The following is a 26,538-nucleotide window of genomic DNA, read 5'->3' on the forward strand; positions in this document are numbered from 1 at the left end:
AGTGCATTGATGTAGAGTGTTTCAGAGTACAGTGGAGTAGAGTGCAGCAGCAAAGGATTCAGCGGCGTACAATGTAGCCTTCTAGAATGTAGTAGCCTAGATTAGGGTGGTGCAAAGTGGACCGGAGAGTAGCGTGGCGGAGAGTAGCGTCGCAGAGAGTAGCGTGGCAGAGAGTAGCGTGGCAGAGAGTAGCGTGGCAGAGAGTAGCGTGGCGGAGAGTAGCGTGGCGGAGAGTAGCGTGGCGGAGAGTAGCGTGGCGGAGAGTAGCGTGGCGGAGAGTAGCGTGGCGGAGAGTAACGTGGCGGAGAGTAGCGTGGCGGAGAGTAGCAGAGAGCGGTGCAGTGGCAGAGAGCGGTGCAGTGGCAGAGAGCGGTGCAGTGGCAGAGAGCGGTGCAGTGGCAGAGAGCGGTGCAGTGGCAGAGAGCGGTGCAGTGGCAGAGAGCGGTGCAGTGGCAGAGAGCGGTGCAGTGGCAGAGAGCGGTGCAGTGGCAGAGAGCGGTGCAGTGGCAGAGAGCGGTGCAGTGGCAGAGAGTGGTGCAGTGGCAGAGAGCGGTGCAGTGGCAGAGAGCGGTGCAGTGGCAGAGAGCGGTGCAGTGAAGTAGAGTACATTGGCATAGAGTACAGTAGTGCAGAGCAGAATGGCGGAGAGTTCAGTGGCGGACAGTGCAGTGTTGCAGAGGAGAGTGTCTTACAATATAATGGTGACAGTGGCATAGAGAGCACTGGCTTAGAGAGCAATGGCGTAGAGTACAGTGGTGCAGTGTAGAGTGCAGTGGTGTAAAGTGCAGTGGCGAAGAGTGCAGTTGTGTAGAGAGCAATGGTGTAGAGTGCAGTGGCGAAGAGTGTAGTTGTGTAGTGAGCAATGGCGTAGAGTGCAGTGGCTTGGAGAGCAGTGGTTTAGAATAGAGTGGCGGACAGTGCGTGGCATGGAGAGGAGTGGTTGGTTTAGAGTAGAGTGGCATAGAGTGCAGTGATACAGAGTAGATTGTTTCAGAGTAGAGTGAGTGGCGTGGAGTGGTGCATAGTAGTGTAATAGCGTACAGTAAAGTAATGTAGAGTGCAGTGGTGCAGAGTAGATTAGAGTGACGTATAGTAGAGTGGTGCAGAGTGCAGGAGCACAGAGCGGAGTATTAGAAAGTATAGCGCACTGGTTTAGAGTTTATTGGTATGGAGTGTAGAGTTGCAGAGCGGCGTAGAGTAAGTTGTGCAGAGTTGATTGGAGTGTCCTAGACTGGAGTGGCGCAGAGTGCAGTGGCGCAGAGTGCAGTGGCAAAGACTAGAATGGTGTAGAGTAGAGAGGAGTGGATTAGCTTAGAGTGCAGTGGAGTACAGTGGCGCAGAGCAGAGTACAGTGGCACAGAGCACAGTACAGTGGCACAGAGCACAGTGTCATAGAGCGCAGTGGTGTGGAGTGCTGTGGCGTAGAGTGAAGTGCTGTAGAGTGCAATGGTGTGGAGTGGTGCACAGTGGAGTGTGCATGATGTAGTAGCACACTGCCCTTACAGACAACATATTTTCAATTGAAATGACCATTACATTTGCACAGGCATACAGTTTTACTAATAAAACTATACAACGCACAAAAGATAATGAGTTGAAATTACATCAGCTAGAAAATTGATTTGTCCTGATAATATTAAAGAATGTGTTTGCAACACGCTTCAACATTAACAAAAATATGCTTCACTTGCGCATTCTTAAATCTGATATATTCTGAAATACTTGCACAGTTCTTTTACTAGAAAAAAACCTTTCCTACCCCCAGTATCTAGCAAGATACATAAATCCTCTCACTTTGATGTCAGAAAAAGAAAAGTAAAAACCAAGCTTCCTCTGAAGACACAGCCAGACATTTGACCTCTATGTCTGAATGCACAGCGATTGTGAGAACACGATTTACAGGTCTGCTTACATAAAGGAGCACTGGTGGAAGAATACAAGGGGAGTTGAAGTGAAAAGGCATTGCTCTTTGTGAAGGACAAACTCACCTGGACAGCCTAAAACAAATAAAGCCAGCAAATAGAAAACCAGAAAGGATAAGTTACTTACCTGTAATCCTAGTTCTCTTCCAGGGGTATCCTCATAAAAAGGTCATAAGCACATGAATATTCCCGCCCATGCGCGGGGACCCCGGAAACATATAAAACCATATATGTGGAAACCTATATGTAACTCTAAAAACATATACATATATATGTATATCACAATAAACCCAATGCAGCCCTCCATACAGTAAAGGCTGAGCAATGAAAGAATTTCCTTTGCATATATCTATACAACATTCCAATAAAGCAGGGAGAAAGAAAACCCATTTGAAAACTGCTTTAATGCATCATAGAAATCATAATTCTGCAAAGAGGAATGAAAAGCATTGCCAGCCCATAGGCTGCACTGTAGAAACAGTGTAGAAAGCTGATAAGCTAACCCACAGAAACACATAGAATAAAAACTGGCACCGTGCCTTTAAGGCAGCCATGACCCCTAGCTTCCCATCATGCCTCAGGGGTGACAGTTAGGTCAGTTGCTCTTTGCGGAGACCCGAAGGCCAGAGTACAAAGAGATGACATTCACCTTGATCACTTGCCCATGGAGGCAAGTGGGTTGCTTATGACTTTGATGAGGATACCCCTGGAAGAGAACTAGGATTACAGGTAAGTAACTTATCCTTCTCTTTCAGGGGATCCTCATCAATAGTCATAAGCACATGAATCGAGTAGCAAGCCCATCCTCTCTTCCTGCGGGCAAGTGACAAGTACAAAATAAAGTAGACATTGTTAAAAAAACATTAATTACTCCAATAAGGCTAGCATTTGAACAGATTCCTCAAGGAGGCTTGGCCTACTTGGGTATCCGCTCTGGAGTCAAAATCAAGACAGTAATGTCTAATAAACGTGTATACCGACTTCGAAGTTGCAGCCTTGCAAATCTCGGCCATCGGTACATTGTGTAAGAAAACTATAGTAGCCGCTTTTCCCCTAGTAGAGTGAGCTTTAGGGGAAACCATCAGAGGCTTGTTCACTAATTGATAAGCCAATTTAATGCAGGACACTATCCACCTCGAAATGGATCGTTTGGAGGCTGGAAATCCTGTCCTAACAGAGCCATAGTTTACAAACAATTGATCAGACTTTCTAACTGATTTCGTTCCCTCCAAATAGAATTTGAGAACCCTCTTGACGTCTAGCGAGTGAAGAAACCTTTCTGCTTGTGTAGCAGGATTGGGGAAAAAAGAGGGGAGAGAAATCGTCTGGTTGACATGCAAGTCAGACACTACTTTTGGTAAGAAAGAAGGGTGAGTTCTCAAAACCACCGTATTGTGATGGTAGACCGTATATGGTTCCTTAGAGCAGAGTGCCTTGATTTCACTCACTCTGCGTGCTGATGTTATAGTACCAGAAAAGCCGCTTTCCATGTTAGGTGCTGTAACATGGCTTTATGAATGGGTTCGAAAGGAGGACCCATCAATTTTGACAAAATCAGATTAAACTCCCAAGGAGGAGAAAGAGGATGGACAGGGGGATAAACCTTCTTCAACCCCTGAAGGAAATCCTTGACCACTTGAAGTTGAAAGAAAGAAGGTTGGTTAGATGACTTTCTATAGGCCGTAATGGTTGCCAAATGAACCTTTATAAAAGTGTACTTTAAACCAGATTTGGCTAAATAAAGCAGATACGGCAAGATTACCTCCTCTTGCCCGCTAGTCGGACTCCAACTATTACGTACACTTCATAAGTAAAATCCTATCCATTTAAAACAGTAAGAACTCCTTGTGGGTGACCTCCTTGACTCTCTCAAAATGTCCATACAGTCCGAGGGAGATTCAAGTGTCCGTACTGCAAGACCTCAGGAGCCATGTTGCCAAGCTCAGTGAGGGAAGACTGGGGTGCAGAATTTTCCTGCCCATTTTGGTCAGAAGGTCCGGCCTGCACGGGAGCTTCCTGTGTGGACAGTTCGAGAGTTGTAGTAGGTCCGGATACCACCATTGGTGAGGCCAGTCCTGTGCTATCAGGATCATCTCCATCCTGGATCGGATGAGCTTGGTCACCACCTTTGAGATAAGAGGAAGGGGCGGAAAGGCGTATGCAAACGTCCCGGACCAGTCAATCAAAAGAGCATTACCTCTCGTTCCTGGTCGGTAAAATCCAGACGCGAAGGCGTGGCATTTTCTGTTTAGATAGTCTGCAAAGAGGTCAATGGATGGCTGACCCCATTGATGAAAGATGTCTGCCACCACCTTGTCGTTGAGCACCCAGTCTTCTTGTTCTTCGAAGTGCCGACTGAGAGTGTCTGCCTGCACGTTTTGTTCTCCGGGCACATGCACCGCTGTGATCGAGAGGTTCCTGGCTAGAAGCCAGTGCCAGATCGCTTGAGATTCCAGTGACAGCGGGCGAGAGTGCGTTGCTCCTTGTTTGTTCAAGTAATACATGGTGGTTGTATTGTCTGTTTGTATCAGTATCGACTTGGACTGAATCGATGGCTGGAAAGCCTTGAGGTCTAAATGAACTGCCCGCAGGCTCTAACATGTTTATATGATAGGTCTGTTCCTTGTTCGACCAGCTGCCCTGAATTTGCAGCTGACCCTGGTGCGCCCCCCATCCCTGAAGAGATGCGTCCGTGATCAGGGATTGTTTTGGGAGAGGTTGATGGAACGGGACTCCCACCAGGAGATTCTTCGGCTGAGTCCACCAGAGAATGATCTCCTCGCTGACAGAGAGGAGAATTTGGTTTTCCCAATGCCCTGATGATTGGTCCCATTTGTCCTCCTTTCTTGATGCACCGGCCTCATCCTCAATCTGGAGTTGGGTATGAGAAAAATGCAAGAGGCCATCGATCCCAGTAGAGATGCCACTTGCCTTACTGATGTTTGATGTGCCTGGAGGATGATATTGCACTTGCTTCTCATCGATAACAGTCTCTCCTCCGAAGGAAACACTTTTCCTAGGCCGGAGTCCAGTGTGGTGCCCAGACAGTGAAGCGTTTGAGTGGGTTGATGAACTGATTTCTCCATGTTCATGTGAAGACCCAAGCGGTGTAGCAGATCTAGGCTAATGCGATAGTGGCTCTGCACCATGTGAGGAGATGATCCTTTCAACAGCCAGTCGTCCAGGTACGGATACACAAACAGGCCTTGACGATGTAATGCTGTGGCCACCACTGCCATGCATTTCGTGAATACCCTTGGCGCAGATTTGAGGCCAAATGGCAAGACTCTGAACTGGTAATGCTTCGCGCCTACCATGAATTTCAGGAACTTGCGATGGCGTGGAGCAATTGGAATGTGGAAGTACGCATCTTGGAGATCTACCGAACACATCCAATCCCCTTTCTGTAGATGTGGATATAGTTAATGGAGCGCCAACATGCGAAACCTCTCCTTTCGGATGATTTTGTTCAGAGATCGGAGATCCAGGATAGGTCTGAACTTGTGCGTGTGGTCTTTTTTTGGTACAAGGAAATATCTGGAGTAAACTCCTTTTGCCCTTTGAGCAGGAGGGACCTCTTCTACGGCTAGTTTCTTTAGTAGGGTCGACACTTCCTGATGTAGCAAATCCAGGTGGTGAGGACACGATCTTACTGGAGGAATGTCTCCTGGAGGTGCGCAGAAACATAGCGCATACCCATTGCGCAGTATATTTAGCACCCACTGATCTTTGGTGATGTTGCGCCACTCTGCAATGCAATTGGAGATACTTCATCCCACTGGAGTGAGCAACGGTGCTAGAGGAAGCGAGAACTCTTTGCTTGCCTGGAGCTTTGGATGCTGCTGATGTCCACCTCTGCCTCTAGAGGAACGACGGCCTTGGTACTGCGATTTAGATTGCTGCTTCTGCGACCTTTGAGGGGTTTGAACCCTCTGATGGTAGTTCTTACAATTATAAGGCCTGTAGCGACGCCTGAACTCCTTTTTCTTCTCTAGGCCGACGGCCTTTATTGTATCCAATTCGGCCTTCATTCTGGCCATCTCCTTGTCAGTATGTGATCCAAAAAGGGAGTTGCCAGAGAACGGAAGATTTAAAATACGCTGCTGAGCCTCCGGTTTCAAAGCTGTTAGGCGCAGCCAGGATGACCTCCTTGCGCATATTCCTTGTGCATACGAATGCGCAGCCAGAGAAGCTCCATCTGCTGCTGTGCTGATCACTTGGTTAGCTACCAGCGCCCCCTCCTGGAGAATCTCTGCAAAATCTTGCTGATCCTCCTTTGGGAGCTTCTCCTTAAAGCGTTCCAATGAATCTCATAAGAATCTGTTGTACCGGCCCAGCAGGGCCACAGCGCTAGAAACCTTCAAAGAAGATGCTGCAGAGCCGCATGCTCCCCAAAGAGTCCTGAGCTCTACTCTCCTTATCTGGAGGAACTGAGGAAGTAGAAGCAACAGCATGCGTTTTCTTTGCTGCTGCAATGATAACCAAATCCGGTGGAGGATCAGATTTCAGAAATAGAGGATCCGATGCAGCCGGTTTGTACTTTTTCTGGATCCTAGCCGGAGCCGCTTTGATCGAGGAATGGGGTGAGAAAAACGTCTGAAGCTGAAGGAGACCAGGAACTAGTGGGAGCAATGGTCTAGTCGCAGACCGCTGATGGATGGTCTCAAAAATTATAGATGTAGAAGTTTGAGGTGCCGACATATCTATATTAAGCTTCTGTGCCCCTCTAGCGAGGACATAGTGGAAGGTGTTATCTATAGGTGACACTCTTGAGGGAGGGCTATCTGTAAGGGTAGGAGAGTAGTCCCTTTTTGAAGAGTGAGTTGAGGAAGACGACCATGATGGCGTTGTTCGTTTATGAGCCGCATGAGCTGGTCTATGCTCAGGAGATCTGCCTCAGTGATCTCTGGTCCGAGTAGTAGGAGACCTATCCACCTCCTGCACCAGTCGTTGTAGCGGAGATCTGTGCAGTGCACTAGAATATGTCACAGGCCGCTGTATTCGGCCAGAGGATTCTGGATGTCAATGATGGGAAGGGGCAGAAGCCATTGTGGCGAAAGTTGCACCGAAGGAGATTTTCGCCTCTGTGGAGAGCTTCTCGGTGATTTCCTGGTCTGCTCTGGATACTGAGCAGAAGAGCTTCTGGACGTTGAGAGCACCTGGGGAGAGCTCATCACTGAAACAGAGGACTCTCTGCAGTCTTTGGAGGCTGAGCGTCATCTTGAGGAACGATGTGACGTCGATGGAGTGTGTCTCGACGTTGATCGACTATGCGTCACCAAAACTAGTGAATCTTTCAAGAGGGATCTTCTCCTCGACGTCGATCTTTCCTTATGTTTCGACGTTGAATGTTCCGATGTCGAACACCTGGACCTCACTGACTTCGCCCACGATGTTGAGTGTCTTGGAGAACCCAACGAAGTGCGAATGGACGGAGAAATCCTTCTCGACGTCGTGTTCTTAGACCTCTCAGATCTCTCTCTTGACGCTGAATGCGTAATAGAAACCAGCGGAGTGGAGATCGGGGCACTTCTTGACATCGACGGAGACCGCCGTCTCGACGTCGAACGTCGTCGAGTATACCTTACATCAGGTGTCGACGACTAATCCTTCTTCGCCTTCGATACGGGTCTAGACCTTGACATTGAACGTCGCCTGGTTAACGACAATGGAGTTGTCCATCTAGACGTTGAACGTCTTGCATCTGGTGACGACGAGGCACATCTCGACATCGACCGCTGCCTAGTTGGCGGTGACGCCTCCTTCGGCGCCGATCGCCGATGCCTCGGCGGAGCATCTCTCGATGTCGTACATCGTACCGATGCCGACGGAGACTTCTCTCTCGACTTTGGGCTAGCCCGCACCAACGGAGAATGACTCCTCGACGCCGGGTTGTCGACGGCAGAGGATCTGATGTACCTGTAGTCTTCGTTGACGACCGATGTTCTCTCGATGGCGAGCCCGCCGTCGATGGTCTTTTCGTCGACGTTTTCGCTGCCGATTAAGGTATTTTTTGCACCGAGCCCGACGCTGAAGGAGAGCAGATCGGAACCTTACTTCTGGATGAAGATCTGGCTCTCTCCTTTCTCTTCTTCACTGGAGACCTGCCTCTTGAAGGTGTTTTCCCCTTCACAGCCAGTCCATACAGGCGAATCCTCTCTCTGTCCTTCAGAGTTCTCTTGGACAAAGACTGGCAGTGCTGGCAAGTCTTGGGAGTGATCATTAGGAAGGCAAAGGATACAGACAGGATGGGAGTCTGTTTTGGCCTTCTTTTTGCCACAGGAAGGGCAAGGATCAAACAGAGAGGGCATTTTTGAGTGAAAAATAATGCTCAACTCTCTCACAAATATCAGAAACCTACTCCACCAGTAAAAAGACGTCGAAGTAAAAAGCTTTTTAGAAAAAATAGACAATTTCTGACAGAAATCAGAAAAAACTGAGAGCTGAAGTAACCACGGTCCTGACAGAAGGAGCCGGAAAGAACAACTGAACCGTCAACCCTGAAGCATTATGGGAAGCTAGGGGTCATGGCTGCCTTAAAGGCACGGTGCCAGTTTTTAGGTCTCGGCTGATCCAGCGCTTGCGCTGATCTGGCCGAGACATTTTGTAAACAGGCTTTTTCAAAGTGCTGCCGTGGCCTAAAGCTACAGTGCACGTGAACGTGCACCCGCGCCCACCGTTGCACGCGATCGTAATCGCGATTGCGATCACTTTCACTTTTTTCTCTTTTCACTCCAGTCCATGCAGTACTGTACATCGCTTCACCTTTGCATCCTCATCAGCTCACCTTGTCCTCTTCCCTTTCCTCATTCTTTACATTCTCATCTCTCGTTTACCTCGTTCACACGTCTTTTTCTTGTACTCCTTTTTCCATGTATTCCATGTATTTCTCTGTTTACTTCTTTTTCGAGTCCCGTCTCTGCATCCTCTTTCATCCCAGCTTCCTTTGACCTTACTGCTCCTCCGATTTTTTGCCTTTTCCAATGTCTTTTTACATCTTAACACGTTCTTCTCTAGTCTCATTCCTCTTCATGTTTCCATTCAGTGCTGCCTATTTTGGATGCCATTATTGCTGTCTTTTAAGGATGAAAAATGCTGATATGTAGTGTCGCCAATAAAGTCCTAGGTAATTAAATTATTTTGCTTCCCACGCCCACCACTATCAAAGCACAACACAGTGTTTCCCTTCATCGGACGCCAGCGCTTCCTCCCGGCTGGAGACCGAGCAATGTCTCTGCCAGTGCATGTGTGCTTGTCCCCATTGCCTCCTCTCCTCCCACGTTCTCCATGTTTCCTTCACGTCCCAACGGCCCTCTCTGTATTCTTTTCCTATTCATGCCCCCTCCCAACCCCATGTTGCTTTCATATTCATCCCCCAACCTTCACTGTGCTGACTCTGCCCTTACAGGCCCACCACTCCCCTTTGTGTTTATTCTCTGAACAGAGTGCAGCCTTTCACACAAAGGGCAAACTCTGTAATGTTGTAAGGTGCTGGGCTGGATGTACTTTCCCCCACAGACTCTCTGGAGACGTTCTACTTGCAATTAGAACTTTTATTATACTTATAAGACACCTATGGAGAGAGCGCCGGGCAACACGCTCCGATCGCGTCCCTCGTTCGCGCCGCTATCGCTCGCGCATGCGCTGTAGCGTCCGACGTCCGCTACGCGCCTCTGCGTCACTCCGTAGTGCGCGCGTCCACTAGACCGCGACACTACATATCTCCCCCTTTTCACACCACTCACACAAAGTCCCCGACCCGGAGGTCAGTCCATTTCAAAGTCTCTGAACCTGGATGGTCTCACCACTGCTCTTCCCCCCCGGGTGTGTCTTACCGGAGTGGAATGTCCTTCTCGGCTTCCCTCTGTGACCAGGCCTCCGTCTGTACCTTTCGGAGTGCCCGGACTCTCTTTCTCTTTTACCTCGCCATCTTCTCTCGTGGTCTCCCCCACGGGTCTTCTCCCTGAGTTGTCTCTCTCTCTCTCTTGCTCACCGCCCATGTCCTCTCCGGGGCCTCCTTCGGATGAGTCTGTGTCCTTTATCACCCCCTCTGCCGGGGTTTCCCCTTCCGTGCACTCTCGGGGCCACTGTAAGATCTTATTGCATTTGGCCATGCGCTCGTGTGACCACACGTTACCGTCACTGAGCAGTGCCGCCCTGTCATACACCTCTTCTACTCTGAGGGGTGGGGAGTATTTGCTTTCTCCTTTCCGCTTAAGGACAGCCAGCTTCACTCTGACCCACTCCCCTTTTTCCAACGCCGTATCTTTTGTCTTCTTGTGGCGGTTGTAGTGCTCCGTGTAGATGTGTTGTGCCTTCTGCAGGTTGTGCTGCACCACTGCTGGAGACCATTTGCTGGTGATGGTCTTCTCCTGCCATGCCACATTGTCTTTGGTAAAGGGTTGCCTTCCCCGCAAGATCTGGAAGGGACTGTACCCCGTTCCGGTGGGGGTGATGCGGTATGCCCATATCGTGCTGAGCACCTCCTTTTCCCAGTCTTTACCTCTTGTGATGGCCGCCTGTATGGAGCCCATCAGCACCCTGTTAAACCTCTCTACTTGTCCATTGCTGGCTGGGTGGTATATCGAGGTGTGTTTGAGTATTATGCCATTCCTGTTCGCAAACGTGACCCACTTGTCGGAGATGAACTGGGGGCCATTGTCACTGATAATGCTCCTGGGTATGCCTTCCCGAAGAAACATCGCCTTGAGGAAGCGTAGGATCTCGTCCGTGTCCATGACCTCGTTGATGTGCACTTCTGGCCATTTCGAGTATTTATCCACTAGTACACATAGATATTTGGGGATGCCTTGGTCGTCCAGTATTGGTCCCAGGATGTCCACTGCTACCTCTTCCCACGGGTTGCTGGGGTTAGTAAATTTCCCTAGGGGTGGTCTCATCGGTTTGAGAGTCTTGTCTGCCCCTTGGCATTGCGCGCAGTCCTTCACGTGCCTCTCAACATGCGTGTCCATTCCTGGCCACCAGTAAGTTTGTTTTGTTCTGGCCTTTGTCTTCACTATTCCCAGGTGGCCTTCGTGAAGTATGGCTAGCAGGGTAGGTACGATGTTCTCCGGCGGCACCACCCTGTCACCCCTGTAGACGAATACTCCATCGTTGCCCACCGACAGCTCTTCTCTGACTTCGTAAAACTGCCTGATTTTTGGACCTTGTCTCCTCCTGTCCGGCCATCCCCGCACAATGCACGCCTTGATTTCCTCCATGTCGGCATCCGCCTCATATGCGTCCTTCCAGTCCTGCCTGCTGATGGCCTTTTCCGGATCGTCCGTCAGAGCCACCATCTCGTCGTCGTCTTCCCTGTCGTTGGACGCGCTGTCCATCGCAGATGCCCTGCTGAGGTAGTCCGCTATTTTGTTCCTGGAGCCCGGGATGTACTCCACGTCGTACCTGTACTCCAGGAGTTTCAGTGTCATTTTCGCTATCCGGGGCGTGGCGCTGGCATGGCCATCTGATGTCAGTACTTTCACGAGAGGCTTGTGATCTGTCTTCACCTGGAATCGGGTCCCCCACAGGAACTGACGGTACTTCGCCATGGCCCACACTACCGCTAGCATCTCTTTCTCTATCACGCTGAACTTTTGTTCCGATGCTGTCAGCGTCCGGGACGCGAAGCTGATCGTCTCCGTTCCGCCTTCTGGTCTTTCCTGCATGAGCACGGCTCCCAGCCCCTTTTCACTCGCGTCCGTCATCAATATCGACCGCCCTTGGGGGTCGAATCCTTGCAGCGGGACTGCTCCGCCAATCTCCCGTTTCACGGTGTCGAACTCTTCTTGCGTCTCCTCCGTCCATCTGAACGCCGTCTTGTCCCTCGTGAGCTGCCTCATGTGGTGGGTTTTCGTGGCAAAGTGGTGGACGAATTTGCTGTAGTACTCTGCCATCCCTAGAAACGACCGTACTTCCTCCTTGGATGTGGGTGGCGGTGCTTCGCAGATGGCCTTTACGTTCCCTCTCTTCGGCGTTATTCCTTGTGCCCCTATCTCGTGTCCCAGGTAGGTGACGGATGTCATCCCAAAATGGCACTTCTCCCACTCTGCTGTGAGGCCCTTCTCCTCCAGGATCTTCAGTACTGCCGACAGTTTCCTGTCGTGGTCCTCCTGCTCCGTCCCCATCACTAAGATGTCGTCCTGAAAGTATTGCACTCCCTCAATGTCCTTGAATAGGCGGGCCATCAGCTTCTGGAACACCGCCGCTGCCGAGGCGAGACCGAAGGGCATGCGGCAGAATTGGTAGCAGCCGAACGGCGTGATGAACGATGTCAACTTTTTGCTCGTCGGATGTAGTGCTACTTGATGGTACGCCGATTGCAAGTCTATGGTGGAGAACCATTTCACTCCTTTCGTGCGGGCCAACATTTCCTCAATGCGTGGCAAGGGGAACCTCTCCACCACTATGCACTTGTTCAACTCCCTGAGGTCCACACAGAGGCGCACTTTGCCTGACGGTTTCATGGCCACCACCAAGGGAGCCAACCACTCCGCGCTGTCAATGGGCTCAATGATTCCTCCTTCTTCCAAGCGGAGGAGCTCCTGTTGCACCGCTTCCCTGACGGCGATCGGGATGTTCCGTACCTTGTGCGCGACTGGCCGGGCGTTGTCTTTGAGGACGATTTTGTGGGAGAACTTCTCCAGCCTCCCTATCTTCCCGCCGAAGACCTTCGGGTGCCCGCTCCGCCATTTTCCTGCCGTCGACTCCTCTCCGTCCAGTGTCGCCAGCACTTGGGTGTCCCCTCCTGCGTTCAACTGTATTCCCAACACTCCTTGGTCCATCCAGCCCAGGACTGACGGTCCTTTCTCCGCGACGTACAGCTTGCAGATCGCACTCCTCTCCTTGAACTGGAACTTCATTGTCTTGAACCCTACCATCGGGATTGGGTCCCCTGTGTAGGTGACAGGTCGAATGTCGGGGGGTTCTAGGTGTGCGCCCCACGTGGGTCTGAACTTCTCGCTCCATACTGAACGTTGGATGATCGTGTAAGGCGATCCAGAGTCCGCCACGATGGTGATGGGTATGCCTCCTACTATCATGTCGCATTGGGGCTTGCGCGATCTTCTCTCCTCTATGCCCAGTACCTGGTCTTCAATACACAGGACTTCCTCGTCTTCTTCACGGCCTTCTGCTTCTTCCCCCTCGTCCTGTGCCACAAACTTCACCGCCTGCTGTCTTCCTTTCCTGCGGCAAACCTTTTCGTAATGGCCGACTAGGCCGCAGAACGCGCACTTGGCTCTGAATGCGGGACACCGTTTGTCGTGCGCTGCATGATTCGAGCTGCCGCACCTGTAGCACTTCATGGCCTCGCCTTTGCCCTGTTTCCATGTCGGTCCGGGTCTTGGTTTCCCTGTGGCCGCTCCTCTGTACTCCCCCGTCGTTTGTTTCCCCCGCGCCTGGTGGTCCGCGTCGTCTACCTTGTTGACTGTGAGTCTGGGGGCCTGTTCTCTTTTGGCTGCTTCTGCACAGCGTTTTGTTAGCTCCGCTCTCTTCACTATGGCGATCACTTCATTCAGCGTTGCATCTCCATTCGCCCATAGTTTGTCCTGTACTGACTTGCTTGTCGTGTGCATGACGATCTGGTCCTTGATGAATTCGTCCTGCAGTCCGCCATACCTGCACGTCATCGCCAGCTTCCGCAGTGCCGCCACGTAGTCATCCACGGATTCTCCCGCTTCTTGCTTCCTCTGCTGGAAGTTATAGCGGTCGATGGAGGTGCACACTGCCGGTCGGTAGTGGTTGTCTAAATCTTCTATGGCGTGGGTGAACACGTCTGTATCTCCTACTGGTCTGGTGATCGGTGTGAGATTTTGGAACACCCGTATTCCTTCTGGTCCTAGGTTGTGTAGAAGTATCCTCTTCCTCCTGGCGCTAGAGAACGCCTCCTCGTTCTCATCTTCTAGCGCTTCCAGGTAGTTTCTGAAGTACTCCCTCCAGTCTTCCCACTTCATTATGGGTTCTCCCGGGCGTGGTAGGAAAGGTATCGGCGTCGTCAGGGTCGCTGACTGTGCACTCATTTTGGCGTCCACTTGCTTCCTTGGGCTACCTGGTGCGTCCGTCCCCGCTCCCCTGCTTCGGGTACCTGGGACTGTGTTCGAGCCGGCTGCTCCGTCGTCCCCTGACTCCGCCAGGATCTCTTCTGCGGCTCCGCCGTCCGTCCGCGATATCCCCTACCACGTGGCTGGCTCCTCGTTGCCCACGTGCCACTCTCCGGCTTCTATCTGCCTCTGCCGCGCTCTCCCGGTGTGTAGGCGTCTGCTGTTTCGTCTCTCCGGTCTCTCACCGTGTATGGTGGTGTCTCTCCTGGCAGGCTTCTCTATGATGCAGGTTAGGGGGGGCACCTTCCGCCTGTTGCACCTGGGGTTCTTCTTGTCCCAGTCTCGTCGCCACTGTAATGTTGTAAGGTGCTGGGCTGGATGTACTTTCCCCCACAGACTCTCTGGAGACGTTCTACTTGCAATTAGAACTTTTATTATACTTATAAGACACCTATGGAGAGAGCGCCGGGCAACACGCTCCGATCGCGTCCCTCGTTCGCGCCGCTATCGCTCGCGCATGCGCTGTAGCGTCCGACATCCGCTACGCGCCTCTGCGTCACTCCGTAGTGCGCGCGTCCACTAGACCGCGACACTACAAACTCCTACTCCAGTGGTCCAACCATGCTCCGCGCAGGCCTCGTGGGACTTTCCTCCAGGCTCACCCGTCTGCCTCACCCGATCCGCAGCTTGTCCACTGCAGCGGCCATCCCAGTGCTAGAGCTTGACATTTAGGATAACAAGGAAAGGCATGTGCGGCATTGGCGCTAAATACACTGCTCTATTGTAAAATGTAATTGTGTCTTTGAGTTTTACCAGACGACAAATAGCAGGTCGTCTGTGCCCTGAAAACATGCGGACAAAGCTTGACTAGTCAATCGAATGTTCATAGGACCGAATGCAGGCCGCAATAATAACTTCCAGGGCTATGGCAGGCGTGCTGGTACGCTTTGTAGTAGGAGCTGTTTACATGCAGTTTGTGTCGAGCAATGATGTGGTGTATTGGGTCACTTGCTTTCTCTATGATCATCCTTCACTTGTAACATGTGGGTTCGATAAATTAGTAGTGTGTTTAGTGAGGTGCACAAGTCAGTGCATCAGGCAAGTGCAGGATTAGAGGACAGTACTAGAGAGAGTGTATGTTGCATTTGTTCTGCTGTTAGATTTATGCTTCATCTGCCCGCGGTCGGTGACAAATTCACACTTTCACTGAAGTATTCTTCCCTGTATCTCGGATGGTGCTAAGTTCACCCAAGCGTTGTGTGCAGTAGTGGGCAGATCTGTCGATTAGTCATACATGCAATTCTTCAGCGATTGCACACAGGTGCCTGCAATCATAATGTATGTGATTGGTTCAATTTGCATGTTTTGTCCTGCACAAAAAAGAAAATGGAGCCAGTATTCCTGTGTCACACAGTGGGACTTGTAGAAAGTAAATCCTGTGCAAGACAGGTCATTCCACCTGAAAATGTATACATTCCAATCCTGCAGAATGTGACGGGTTTAGCTGCTTACTCTTGGTAATGAAGTGTTTGATTCTCTTAACTATTGTGCATTTTCGACATTCCTCATAAAAACCAATGCGCAATGCTGATGTCAATGTTCACAGCCACAGGCACACTCCTACAAGAGAGGTGTAGTTGTCTTAAGCTCACTGTGCATTTAATGTTGAATGTCTTTGTAATCCGGTGTCCAAGGTGCCTTAGTACCCTCAAAATTAGGTGAAGTTAATTTTAACAGTAACCGTTTTGGTACTTTCTCGCATCGGGTGAGGTGTCGCATTTGGGATCTCCAGTTACCTCCCAGACGTATTTAAACTATCAATTCAATTCAACTCACATATTTCCACTTCAAACCACATACATCCACTACACTAAACACAAAAACACATAGATAAAAGCATTGTAATTTACAATACCAATAGCTCTAACTTGCGCAAATGCGAGACCTATTGTTTCTTTTTGCCTTACAACTGATCAGGGCTTTAAGTGGGACGGGTCTCACAGGTGCTGAAAACTGGCAGTTTTATTAGAGGAGGCCTCAATGCGAGTCTCTATCGGGCTCTGGCACAGGCGGTCCGTTTTTTTCCAAACTGCAATGACAGCATGCGCATCGATGTGCGCGCGCTCACACTGCTCACTTCTCACAAGTAGAGAAGTTACGACATAACGTCATGCCAGTCGAGCGTTGTAGGGGCAGGGAAATCCTTTAAAGAGAGTCATTTTCTGTTTCTCTTTCGATTTCCCTTTTCTTTTTGACACTCACGAGCACAACATTGTCGTGGTATCACCAGGGCTATAAGTGGAAGCTTTTTCAATGTTATACACAAGCCACAGTTGCTGCTTATTCATTTTAGGCAACTAACAACCACTGACAAAGCCAATAGTTCTGACTTGTTGTAGGTATGATGTTACTTGTTGTAATGCAATAGGTCTCGCATTATACAAGTGTGAGCAGTTGGCATTGCTAATAATAATGCAACACTAGCTATTGGCATTGTAAATGATAATGGCATTTATTTATGTGTTTGTTTTATAAAATAGATAAAAAAAGGCATTGTCATGAACAATGCCAATAGCTTAAACTTTTGCAAATGCGAGACCTATTGCATTGCAAATGCTTGTTATTCTATGTGTTTCTGTGGGTTTGCTTTTCAGCTTTACACTAATGTTTCTACAATGCAGCTTATGGGCTGGCAATGTTTTTCATTCCTCTTTGCAGGATTATGGGTTTTCTTTCTCCCTGCTTTATTGGAATGTTATATATATATATATATAGAGGCGCATTCATTCAGTTGTGTCTCCAGCCTTGGTGCCGCTTCGTGAGAAAGGTGGGAAGTAGGGGACCCAAGGACGTAAATTCCCCCAGCACATCCGTTCAAGATTCCTACCGCAGCTCGTAACATTCCAGCCAGGTGTTTGATGGGATCAGTAGTCCGTGGCAAGGGAGTACTGGGCGTCAACACAGTAACGAACTGCAGCTGGGCCCTTGCTATTTAGGTGGGAGGAGCTCAATGGATCATCACTAAGGACTCTGTGTAATGGACTGAGGCATTTGAAAAAGGCTGTAAGCCGAAACCGGTCATGCCGACTTTCTTGAATAAAGCGTCCTGACGAGCCCCGCTGTGTCCCTGTCTTCTGTCCAGGAGGGAGAAGTTGTCGTCATATTTCGCGCACAGCCTGTGGTGCGCCTAAAGGGATCCTTCCTGATAATGTGGTCGTGGAAAACACTGGCGTGTTGAAACTTCGTGTGGAAACTAATTTGTGTCCGAGGTATCGGATATCCACGACACCCTACTCACCTGAGGTTACCGATCGCTGCCGCGGAATGCAGTCCAACACTATGTGGAGAGGCGCATTCATTCAGTTGTGTCTCCAGCCTTGGTGCCGCTTCGTGAGAAAGGTGGGAAGTAGGGGACCCAAGGACGTAAATTCCCCCAGCACATCCGTTCAAGATTCCTACCGCAGCTCGTAACATTCCAGCCAGGTGTTTGATGGGATCAGTAGTCCGTGGCAAGGGAGTACTGGGCGTCAACACAGTAACGAACTGCAGCTGGGCCCTTGCTATTTAGGTGGGAGGAGCTCAATGGATCATCACTAAGGACTCTGTGTAATGGACTGAGGCATTTGAAAAAGGCTGTAAGCCGAAACCGGTCATGCCGACTTTCTTGAATAAAGCGTCCTGACGAGCCCCGCTGTGTCCCTGTCTTCTGTCCAGGAGGGAGAAGTTGTCGTCATATATATATATATATATATATATGCAAAGGAAATTCTTACATTACTCAGCCTTTACTGTATGGAGGGCTGCATTGTGTTTATTGTGCTATACATATATATGTATATGTTTTTAGAGCTACATACATGTTTCCACATATATAGTTTTATGTGTTTCCGGGGTCCCCGCACAGGGCGGGAAAATTCATGTGCTTATGACTTTGATGAGGATCCCCAGGACGAGAAATGTGAGTTACAAACCATAAAGCCAGTGGTAAACAACAGGTGCAATGCACTCCCTAAATGTCCCCAAGATGTATTTAGCAAACCAGACAGCTGCACTGTCTTGTAGACTTCGACCTAAAACATAAACAATCATTCCCTGAGAAGTCAGCTCTAATTACAGAACTCTGGACCTTAATTAATAATACAAGCAGAGCACTCCCTCTCTCCAAAGTTCATCATTTGGCTGGTGCGAGAGGGAGTTAGGTTCAAAATCCAGCAATTATAGTAACTTGGCAGAAAGCTACTCAAAGTTCCTGTGCTTATTTTGAAGTCTGGGCGTTTGGAAGATGAAGAATAACCAGACATTTAACATAACTTTTAATGTAAATGTTTGCTATAAGCGCTCCTGCTGTTATCTCACCATGCATGCTTTTCCCCATAGTAGACTTCTCTGAAGCACTATACAAACAGTCACAATGCCCTGCATGGAGGATTCACCTAGAAGCTTTAGGGTGGGAAACAGACATTTGCATAGTGAGCAGCTCCCTGATCATACTACATATGAGTGTCACAAACTCTATGGCACAATTCATCCACTTACTTTCTGGGGTGCAGTCTGTGAATAGGGGAACCAGTAAAGGCACATTGTCAATGTTCTGCAGGTGAGGCCTCACCTGATGGATCCCTCGTGGGAGTTTGGCCTAGAGATAAGGAGAGAATTAGACATGGATTATAGGTTATACTTGACTCATAACCACCAGGTACCATATAAAGATCTCCATTTGCAGAGACTGCGTATTCAGGTGAGGTCTCCAAGTGCTAAAGATCCCTCCAGTGAAGAGCAGCCCTGAGCCCTCCTGTATGATGGTGGCTCTTTATCAGGGCATCCCTGCCCTTTCTGTACGGTTGCAGGCTAATGGCAATAATAGTTTCAGGCACACTTCAGACTTTTACCAAACAAGACGAAACTAAGCCATCCCCATTATGTGATCATGCAATTCTCTTTGCCTCAATGGAGATGGCTCCTGAGAAATGCATTACCCACCCATAAAATCAGTAAACCCATCCTGAGCAGGAAAAATGGCTTCCAGCTAAAGTGGAAGCAAATAGATAAAGGGAAAATAGTCCCAGTAATGCTAAATAACAATATAGAGTCTGCAATGAGCTGTCTGGATCCCGATAATACCACCGATCAAATCACCTTCTGTTTTGGGATTCTTCTTGGAGAAATAAAAAAGGGATTGACATGTGCAAAAACAATCTAATGTCGCCCCGCCCTTCCGATGGTTTGACCACTCCTGCACACAGTCACTAAAATCTCTATATTATGCCTGAACGCACACCCGCAAAATAGTGTTCTAATAGCATCCCTTAGGAAAAGGTACCTGGAAGCCAGGAAACTATGGGAGAGTTCTTTGAGAGAAGAGGCGTGAGAAAAATTTGGAACAGCAGCAATTTTTAAGTTTGGGTATGATTTCTAGAAAACAATTAAAGCCCCGTTTTTCAAAAACCAGGAAGATCCCACACTAGACGTTCATGTGGGAGAAGATGACTGGGTGGCCCACTTTGAGCAGGTTTTTGGCTCAGGGGAAAATAGAGCAATAGAAGACCCACCTCTATCCCTCCCCATGACAAAGCATTTAGCATTCTCTCTGGAAGAGATCCAATCCGACCTGGGCAAATGTATAGCTGGGAAGGCTCCGGGCCCAGATGGGCTCCCAATTGATCTATTTTTAATTCATCAGGTCCTGTGGCCCCCCCTTCTCACGAATGTGCTAAATGCAGTAGCAAAAACAGGCCCCCTACTGACATGGTCGACTAGTATAAAAATTATGATTTTTAAAAAGGGAAACAAGAAGAACACCCAGAACGATCGACCAATTTCTTTATTGGACACAACAGCTAATTTATTGGGGCGACTATTACTACGCAGATTGGAGGAGTGGGCCAGGGAGAAAAACATAATGATAGAAGCACAATATGGATTTTAAGAAGGGAAAGACACAATTGATCAGTGCCTAAATTTGAGCCTGATAATTGACAAGTACACTAGAGCTAAAGGGGATCAAATCTTCTTAGCATTTATGGACATTAGTGCCGCTTTCGATTCCGTGTCCCATACTAAACTATGGGACCTAATGGACACTATGGGGATCGCCCCGCTATAATAAATGATATGCTAGTGCTAAAGCTTCAGTTTGCTACGGCGTAAATGGGGAATGCACTCGCCCCTTTAAGATCACCAGGGGAGTAAGACAAGGGTGCGTTCTTGCCCCCTTCCTATTCTCCATTTACACTAACGGGGTTGAGGAAGCACTTGTGGGGTTAACGATGGATGTACCCATTTTGGATGGCCTCAGTGTCCCGATACTGGTATATGCAGACAACGCCGTCCTGATTGCCAGAACAGGTTTGGCCCTCCAGCACTTAATAAGGGACTATGTAGCCTTTATGGCCATATTAGATTTAGAGGTAAATGAGTCAAAATCCTTTATCCGTGCACCAAGGCTGGCGGTGGGTAAAAAAATTCCTTCCTTTCATGGCGGCACCCGGAATTTGGATTTGGTAGATTCATTCCCTTATCTTGGAGTTATTCTTGATAAGTCACAGTCTTGGGCGCAAATGGTTGACAATAGGGCTCTAGTGATGAAGAGGACTGTATGGGCCATCGCAGCCTTCACTAGAAGGCTAAGATTAAAACCTATCGAAACTATCAAAAAAATGTACCAAGCTAAAACAGTTTCCACTGCCTCTAACGGAGCAGGCGTTTGGGGTATGGCATCTGTAAGCCTTTCTCCAAAACCTGGAAGACAATTTCTTCAAGGGCCTAGCCTCTCTCCCTAAGTCCTCTCCGAACTATACTTGCCACCTAGAGTTAGGCGTGCCCTACCTGACTGACAGTATCAAGCTAGCTCCAATTATGTTGTGGCATTCAATATGGTGCAGGGACATGGTGAGCCTTACTCAATTGATTATAAAAAAACTGTCTTAGTTCAGATAACTGGCAAAAGATAGTGTGGTCACATTATGTGTGAAAGACCCTAATTGATATAGGGCTAAAGAACTTGTTTGAGAACCCTAGCGCTTGCCAGAAAATCTCCAAGTATGAACTCAAGTCTTCTTAACTGAAAAGGGTCTTGTTTGATCGTTATGAATCCAACTGCCTAAAGAAACTGGTCATTCTGTATCAAAAAATACCCCCAATTTCAGAGGGAGGGTTTTCCTATTTAGGAATAACTCCCAGCACAGACAGATTCCGAATTAATTGAATCCCGTTGATGTTGGGTTTTCCTGCCAATAAACATACCCATTCTGACCTATAAGCCTGCCCTTGCGATATAATTTTATAAATATCATTGTGCAAGGTATATTATCCCAAGCCTAAAAAGCTGTAATTTAAAAAAATCCCCAGTAGCACTTTATTTTTTTAAATCCCTCTCAGATCCTTTTATATGTTGTTCAGTCGCTATGTTTTTATGGGCTTGTAAGTACATTAGGAAGACACTGCACTTTAGTACTCAATGAAATTGACATAGCTTTTAAGATTAAGAATTGTTATGTTATACTTTATTTATCTGTATAAGACACTTAGGTTATACCTATTACGCTTATGCCATTTCTCTAAATCATTCACTCACTTACCGGAGTAGTGGTGCTAACTGGTACACGAGAACTACTGGTTTTGACTGATAATTGTATTTTGCTCATTTGCTCTCTCCACTCTTGCACAAAAATGGATTTGTTTTTATTGTTCTAATTGGTTTTGTCTGAAGTAGCACTTTATAACTTTTAATATTCATATGTGCGGTTAATGGTTTTACTCAAATTCATGTCTCTGGTTTTTGTATAGTGAGTAATAGTTGTCTTCCTTTTGTTTGTGCTTTTATGGATTTATTGCTGAATCCGAATAAGCATTTATGACTGACTGACAGGGGTGCATGTGCGTGGTTGGATTTGTGTGAGGTGCGCTGCCATGATGGAGTCCCCCCCATGTATTAAGACCTTCAAGTAGTAGGGTGCTTTATTACGTGAGTGCCAACCAAAGACAACTGTCTAACCTCACCAGCATGTCTCCCTCAGTGCTGCTCCTTAAGGTTCTTTCTTCTTTTTGTATTTTTTGTGAAGCCAGCTGCACTGCTGGCTTTAAATTCACATCAACAGGAACGAGTTTTGTGCTCCGACTAAAAGTATGAACCAATTACAGTAGTTTAAGGGGTGACATGAGAGTCAGAAACGCAGATAAAGAATCTGACCTAGTGACCTGCGCGCTCTGCCTGGAAGTAGGAACTTATAATACAGAAGAGGCACATTGACAGTTTAATCCACTGTAGGCATCCATGAAGCTATGGCTAACAAAGAGAAATGCACTGGGAGGAAGGTAGATTCCTCCTAAATATTGGGATATAACTTTGAACGTGTTTATTAGTCATTTCGAAAGACCACTAATTCTCAGGACAGAACATAAGGAGGTCTCCTATCAATTTATCTCCTTCTGCTCACCAATGTGAAGGAAGGAGAGGAGTAGAAACAGAATACACAGCTGTCTTTCTGTAAGGATGAAGAATGAAATTCCTAGGATTGTGGAGAAGATCTATGCAGCTGAGTCCTGCTGAGAAGGTGGTTAGACTGCACTCCTTGCTGAGAGCTACCACCAGAGATTTAGGTGCCTTGTGCCCATGCTGCCTTGCGGTACTTAGCACTGCTAAGTCAGAGTGAGACCAGAGGAAACGCTTTACTGGCCCAACCCAAACCCAAAGCTGATCAACCCAAGCAATCTACTTGATGAAGTATGCAGTCTTGAGGTAGGCCTGTAGATTTGCGAGATCCCTCCCCATAAGGTAACCTATCACCAACGTTAGACCCTGTAATCTGCAGAAGAGATGATAACCTGTAACCCTCTGACAGGCACCCTACAAGGTGACCTGTCACCTTTGTGAGCCCCTGTTTTCTGCAAGCGTGAGGCATATTTGTAACCCTGTGAGAGGCATCCTGTGAGGTGGCCTGTCATTATCATGAGCCCTGCACTCCACAGTGATACAACCAATATGGGATAATGCAGAATCCTGCAAGAAGCATCTAGTGAGATAGCCTGTCTCTGCACCCCACAAACATGTGTGAACCCGATGAGACGACCACAAACTGAAATGAAGATGGAGTGTCCCATGCACAATACAGTCATCATCTAAGCTAGAGCAACACCCCAGCACCTGCATTTTGTAGCCACAACCTGCTGATGCTGCAACGCAGCGCGAGCACCCACACCACTGAGGGCAAACCTGACAGCTCCCAACAACCCAGGCAGCTGTGGAACAGCTCACTGTTTACTGCAATTTCCCTGTCAGAACAACTGAACTGGCAAGCCCAACATCACAGAGACACTAAACTCTTCTGTGAGTTCACAAAGTCACTAAACTCCTCTTTTAGTTCACAAATACAATAGGCTACTAAACAGTAACACATGAACGCACCAGAGAACCAGACAGTAGACTTTGTGCTTGGTTAAATTCTAGGTTAAATACATGTATGTTTGTAATCCTTGCACATATTAACTCTCTGCGCTGAGCATAGATAGTGGTATAAACATAATTAATGAGGTAGCATAAGGCAAGATAAATGCTACATAACTTCATAAAGTAACTGAGCATTTTTGATTAATGCACGTTTTTTTCTTAAAAGAAATAAGACCGTTTAGATAACTAATTGTGAGTGAAATATGTACTGCCTGAACTACATGTTTTAGACCAATAACATTCTCCAAGAGCAAGTCACAAATGTTTGACCTTTTTTTTTTTTGTTCAAAAACCTTTATTAACGAGTTGCAACAACTTTACAGCTTCGCGCCTACAACCTCTCGGGACGTCCACCGTCCACAATACCCCCATTTCACCAGCCTTTATATACACAGCCAGTTGCCCGACAACCCGGAGGTCCGGCGGCGAGGTGCTGCAACATATCCCACTTATCATTTCAGCTCTTTGCTTATCAATCTCATGTCCATAAAGGTATACTTGGTGCACATTCACGCTTCTACTTTGTGTAGTATCGGCAAAGTCAATCGGAGGGATAAATACCCAACAGTCTAATGCGAAACAGAAAGTCGCAGCTATAATAGTCATGCCTGGTACACAGCAGTGGCCCCCCCTACAGCCCGGATACGCAAGCCTGTCGGTTACCCCGCACGTCAGTAGCTCCTGCCCCAACCTCCTCGGGAGTAATCGGCAGTAAAGGGCTAACCTTCCATAAAACCTTCCGCAATCTCTACCACCCAACCAATGCCTCTCACATCTATGGTCTAGTTACTACATCCCATCCGACTATATCCATGCCAGGTCACTTCCCCTCTCCCACTCCTAGGCAGCTCCCATACTGGGCAGTCCGGCCAACCATCACCGCATCATTGGTCGTGCTATCGTAGCTGTAACGTCTCCTGCTAGAAGTACAACACTAACATGTCACCCATCATCCTCCAGCCAAGCACAGCAACCCAGCAGATCCCTAGCCCACTACTCCGGACCTCTTGTTGCATCTGTAGGACCAGTACCGCTTGCCTCCAGAGTTCCGTCCCCCCCTGAAATGGCATCAGCTGCTAAGTATGCCCTGAACGGGTCCCATATGTCCTTGGCTCTACTACTCAATGGTTGTGTCTCTGCGTATATTGTGTTCTGTTTCTGACAGTATAGTAAATCAGCCATCCACTCCTTAAATTTCGGTGCACGGCCCCTCCCCCACCTACATGCCACCCTCCTTTTCGCCATCAAAATTGCGATATTCCCAAATTTCCGATGCACCTTGGGTATGCCCATAGTATAGCCCAGCAGCATCATTAGCGGATCACATTCAATCGTGTCTCCTAACATAACCGTCAGCGCTTTGTGGACCTGCGTCCAGTATTCAGACACTTCCGGACAAATCCATGCCAAGTGCAAAAACCCGGCCCCTTCTGAGTGACAACGCTCACACCTGTCATTATCTGCTAGGCGAAACCGCAACTTCCTCGCAGGCGTGCAATACATTCGCTGCAGGAACTTATAATGAATAATTCGTAATCGGCAGCTAGCCGATATCTGGGAAGTTAACCCACAGCAATACGCCCACTGCGCCTCCGTTATGTCTCTCCCTATATCCACAATCCACTGTCTGAGCGCTCTGCACTCTCCACTCCCACTTTGTTCTCGAATATTCCAGGACAAGTGCAAAACTAGATGCCTACCATCCTCAGACGTAAGTAAAACTTGTAGAGGCATTACTACTTCAGGTTCCTCTGGGAAATGCGGTATGACAGCCCTCAGCCCCTGCCTCAACCGAATATAATAAAAGACATCTAGCGGTGTGGGCTGAACCCCCTGGAACCATTGTTCTTTCGTTTTGAACCGACAATTCAGGAATAAATCTCCCCAGCAGCGGACCCCCAGCCCAGCGCACATCCCCTGGAACTCCCTTTCCTGCAACAAGGACAGCCCCGGGTGGTAAGCCAGTGGCAATGTTGGTGCATATAAGAACGTAAGTGCGACCCTACGGAGGATCCGCTGCCACGCATCGATCGTGCATGTCACCGTAATGGCCGGCGTCTCGATCACACTTACTGGGCCCTGAATAATGCCTCTCAGTGGCAGCGGTCTAACTATCCAGTCTTCCACAGCCAGCTGCGGCATGAATGGCGTAGGCGCAAACCAGTGGTACACGAACTGGGCTTGAGCACTTAGATATTAGGCTAAAAAATCAGGGACATCAAATCCCCCTCCACCATAGGGCTGGGTAATAATTGACCATGCCAATCGAGGCTGCTTCCCAGCCCAGAACAATCTTATTAATTCTGAGCGGAGCGTCCGGAAAAAATAAGCACCCGGATAGTACGGGACATTTTGGAACAAATATAAAAACCGGGGCAACACCACCATTTTAATAAGTGAGGCCCTCCCAGCCATGGTGAAAGGTAGAGAAATCCATTGCGTCACATCCTCAGTTAGTTTAGCAATGGCAGTACCATAATTTAAGCGCACTGTCTCCTCCTTAAGCTTTGATATCTGGATCCCTAAATAACGTAGGTCCGAGTCACACCATTCAAGCGGATAGTCCAATGAGAAGCGGTGCACCGCAGGAGTCAGGGGAAAAAACTGCGACTTCTTCCAATTAATTTGTATACCAGACAACCGGCCAAACACCAAACATTCTCTGAGCAATGGATTGAGATTCGTTAGTGGATCCACCACATATAGCGTCAAGTCATCCGCATACAGTGACACATCTATCTGACGTTGGACACATTTAAAGGCACTTTGCTTATGCAGTTGTCGGATACGGCACGCTAATGGTTCAATCGCAATAGCAAATAATAATGGGGACAATGGACAACCCTGTCTGGTACCTCTGGTAATGAGATCGGGCCCGACATTTCACCATTGATCAGAACTCTCGCCTTCGGGTCAGTATACAGCAACCGTATCCAGGCAACAAATATCTTTGGAAACCCCATCCTGTACAAAATAGCAAATAGATTGTTCCACTCAACCGAATCGAATGCTTTTGTAGCATCAAGAAATACAGCAGCCACTGGCAGTTCCGGCGCTATTGTATGCATCAGTGAGAAAAGGGTACGCAAATTATGGGCCGTAGATCTCCCAGGGATAAACCCGGACTGGT

General features: G+C 48.3%; 1 protein-coding gene across 8 annotated transcripts in view; it reads right to left on the bottom strand.

The window, feature by feature from the left end:
- Positions 1–26,538, bottom strand: part of TMEM94 (transmembrane protein 94) — an 805,258-nt gene that overhangs the window by 217,440 nt on the left and 561,280 nt on the right. For all 8 annotated transcript variants that reach the window (XM_085617011.1, XM_085617013.1, XM_085617005.1 and 5 more), the window contains one exon: positions 18,500–18,599. In XM_085617011.1, coding sequence (XP_085473137.1) covers positions 18,500–18,599 — 100 coding nt within the window. The remainder of the gene's footprint in view (positions 1–18,499; positions 18,600–26,538) is intronic.

Source organism: Triturus cristatus, chromosome 7 (assembly GCF_964204655.1).
Source record: "Triturus cristatus chromosome 7, aTriCri1.1, whole genome shotgun sequence".
Classification (NCBI taxonomy): domain Eukaryota; kingdom Metazoa; phylum Chordata; class Amphibia; order Caudata; family Salamandridae; genus Triturus; species Triturus cristatus.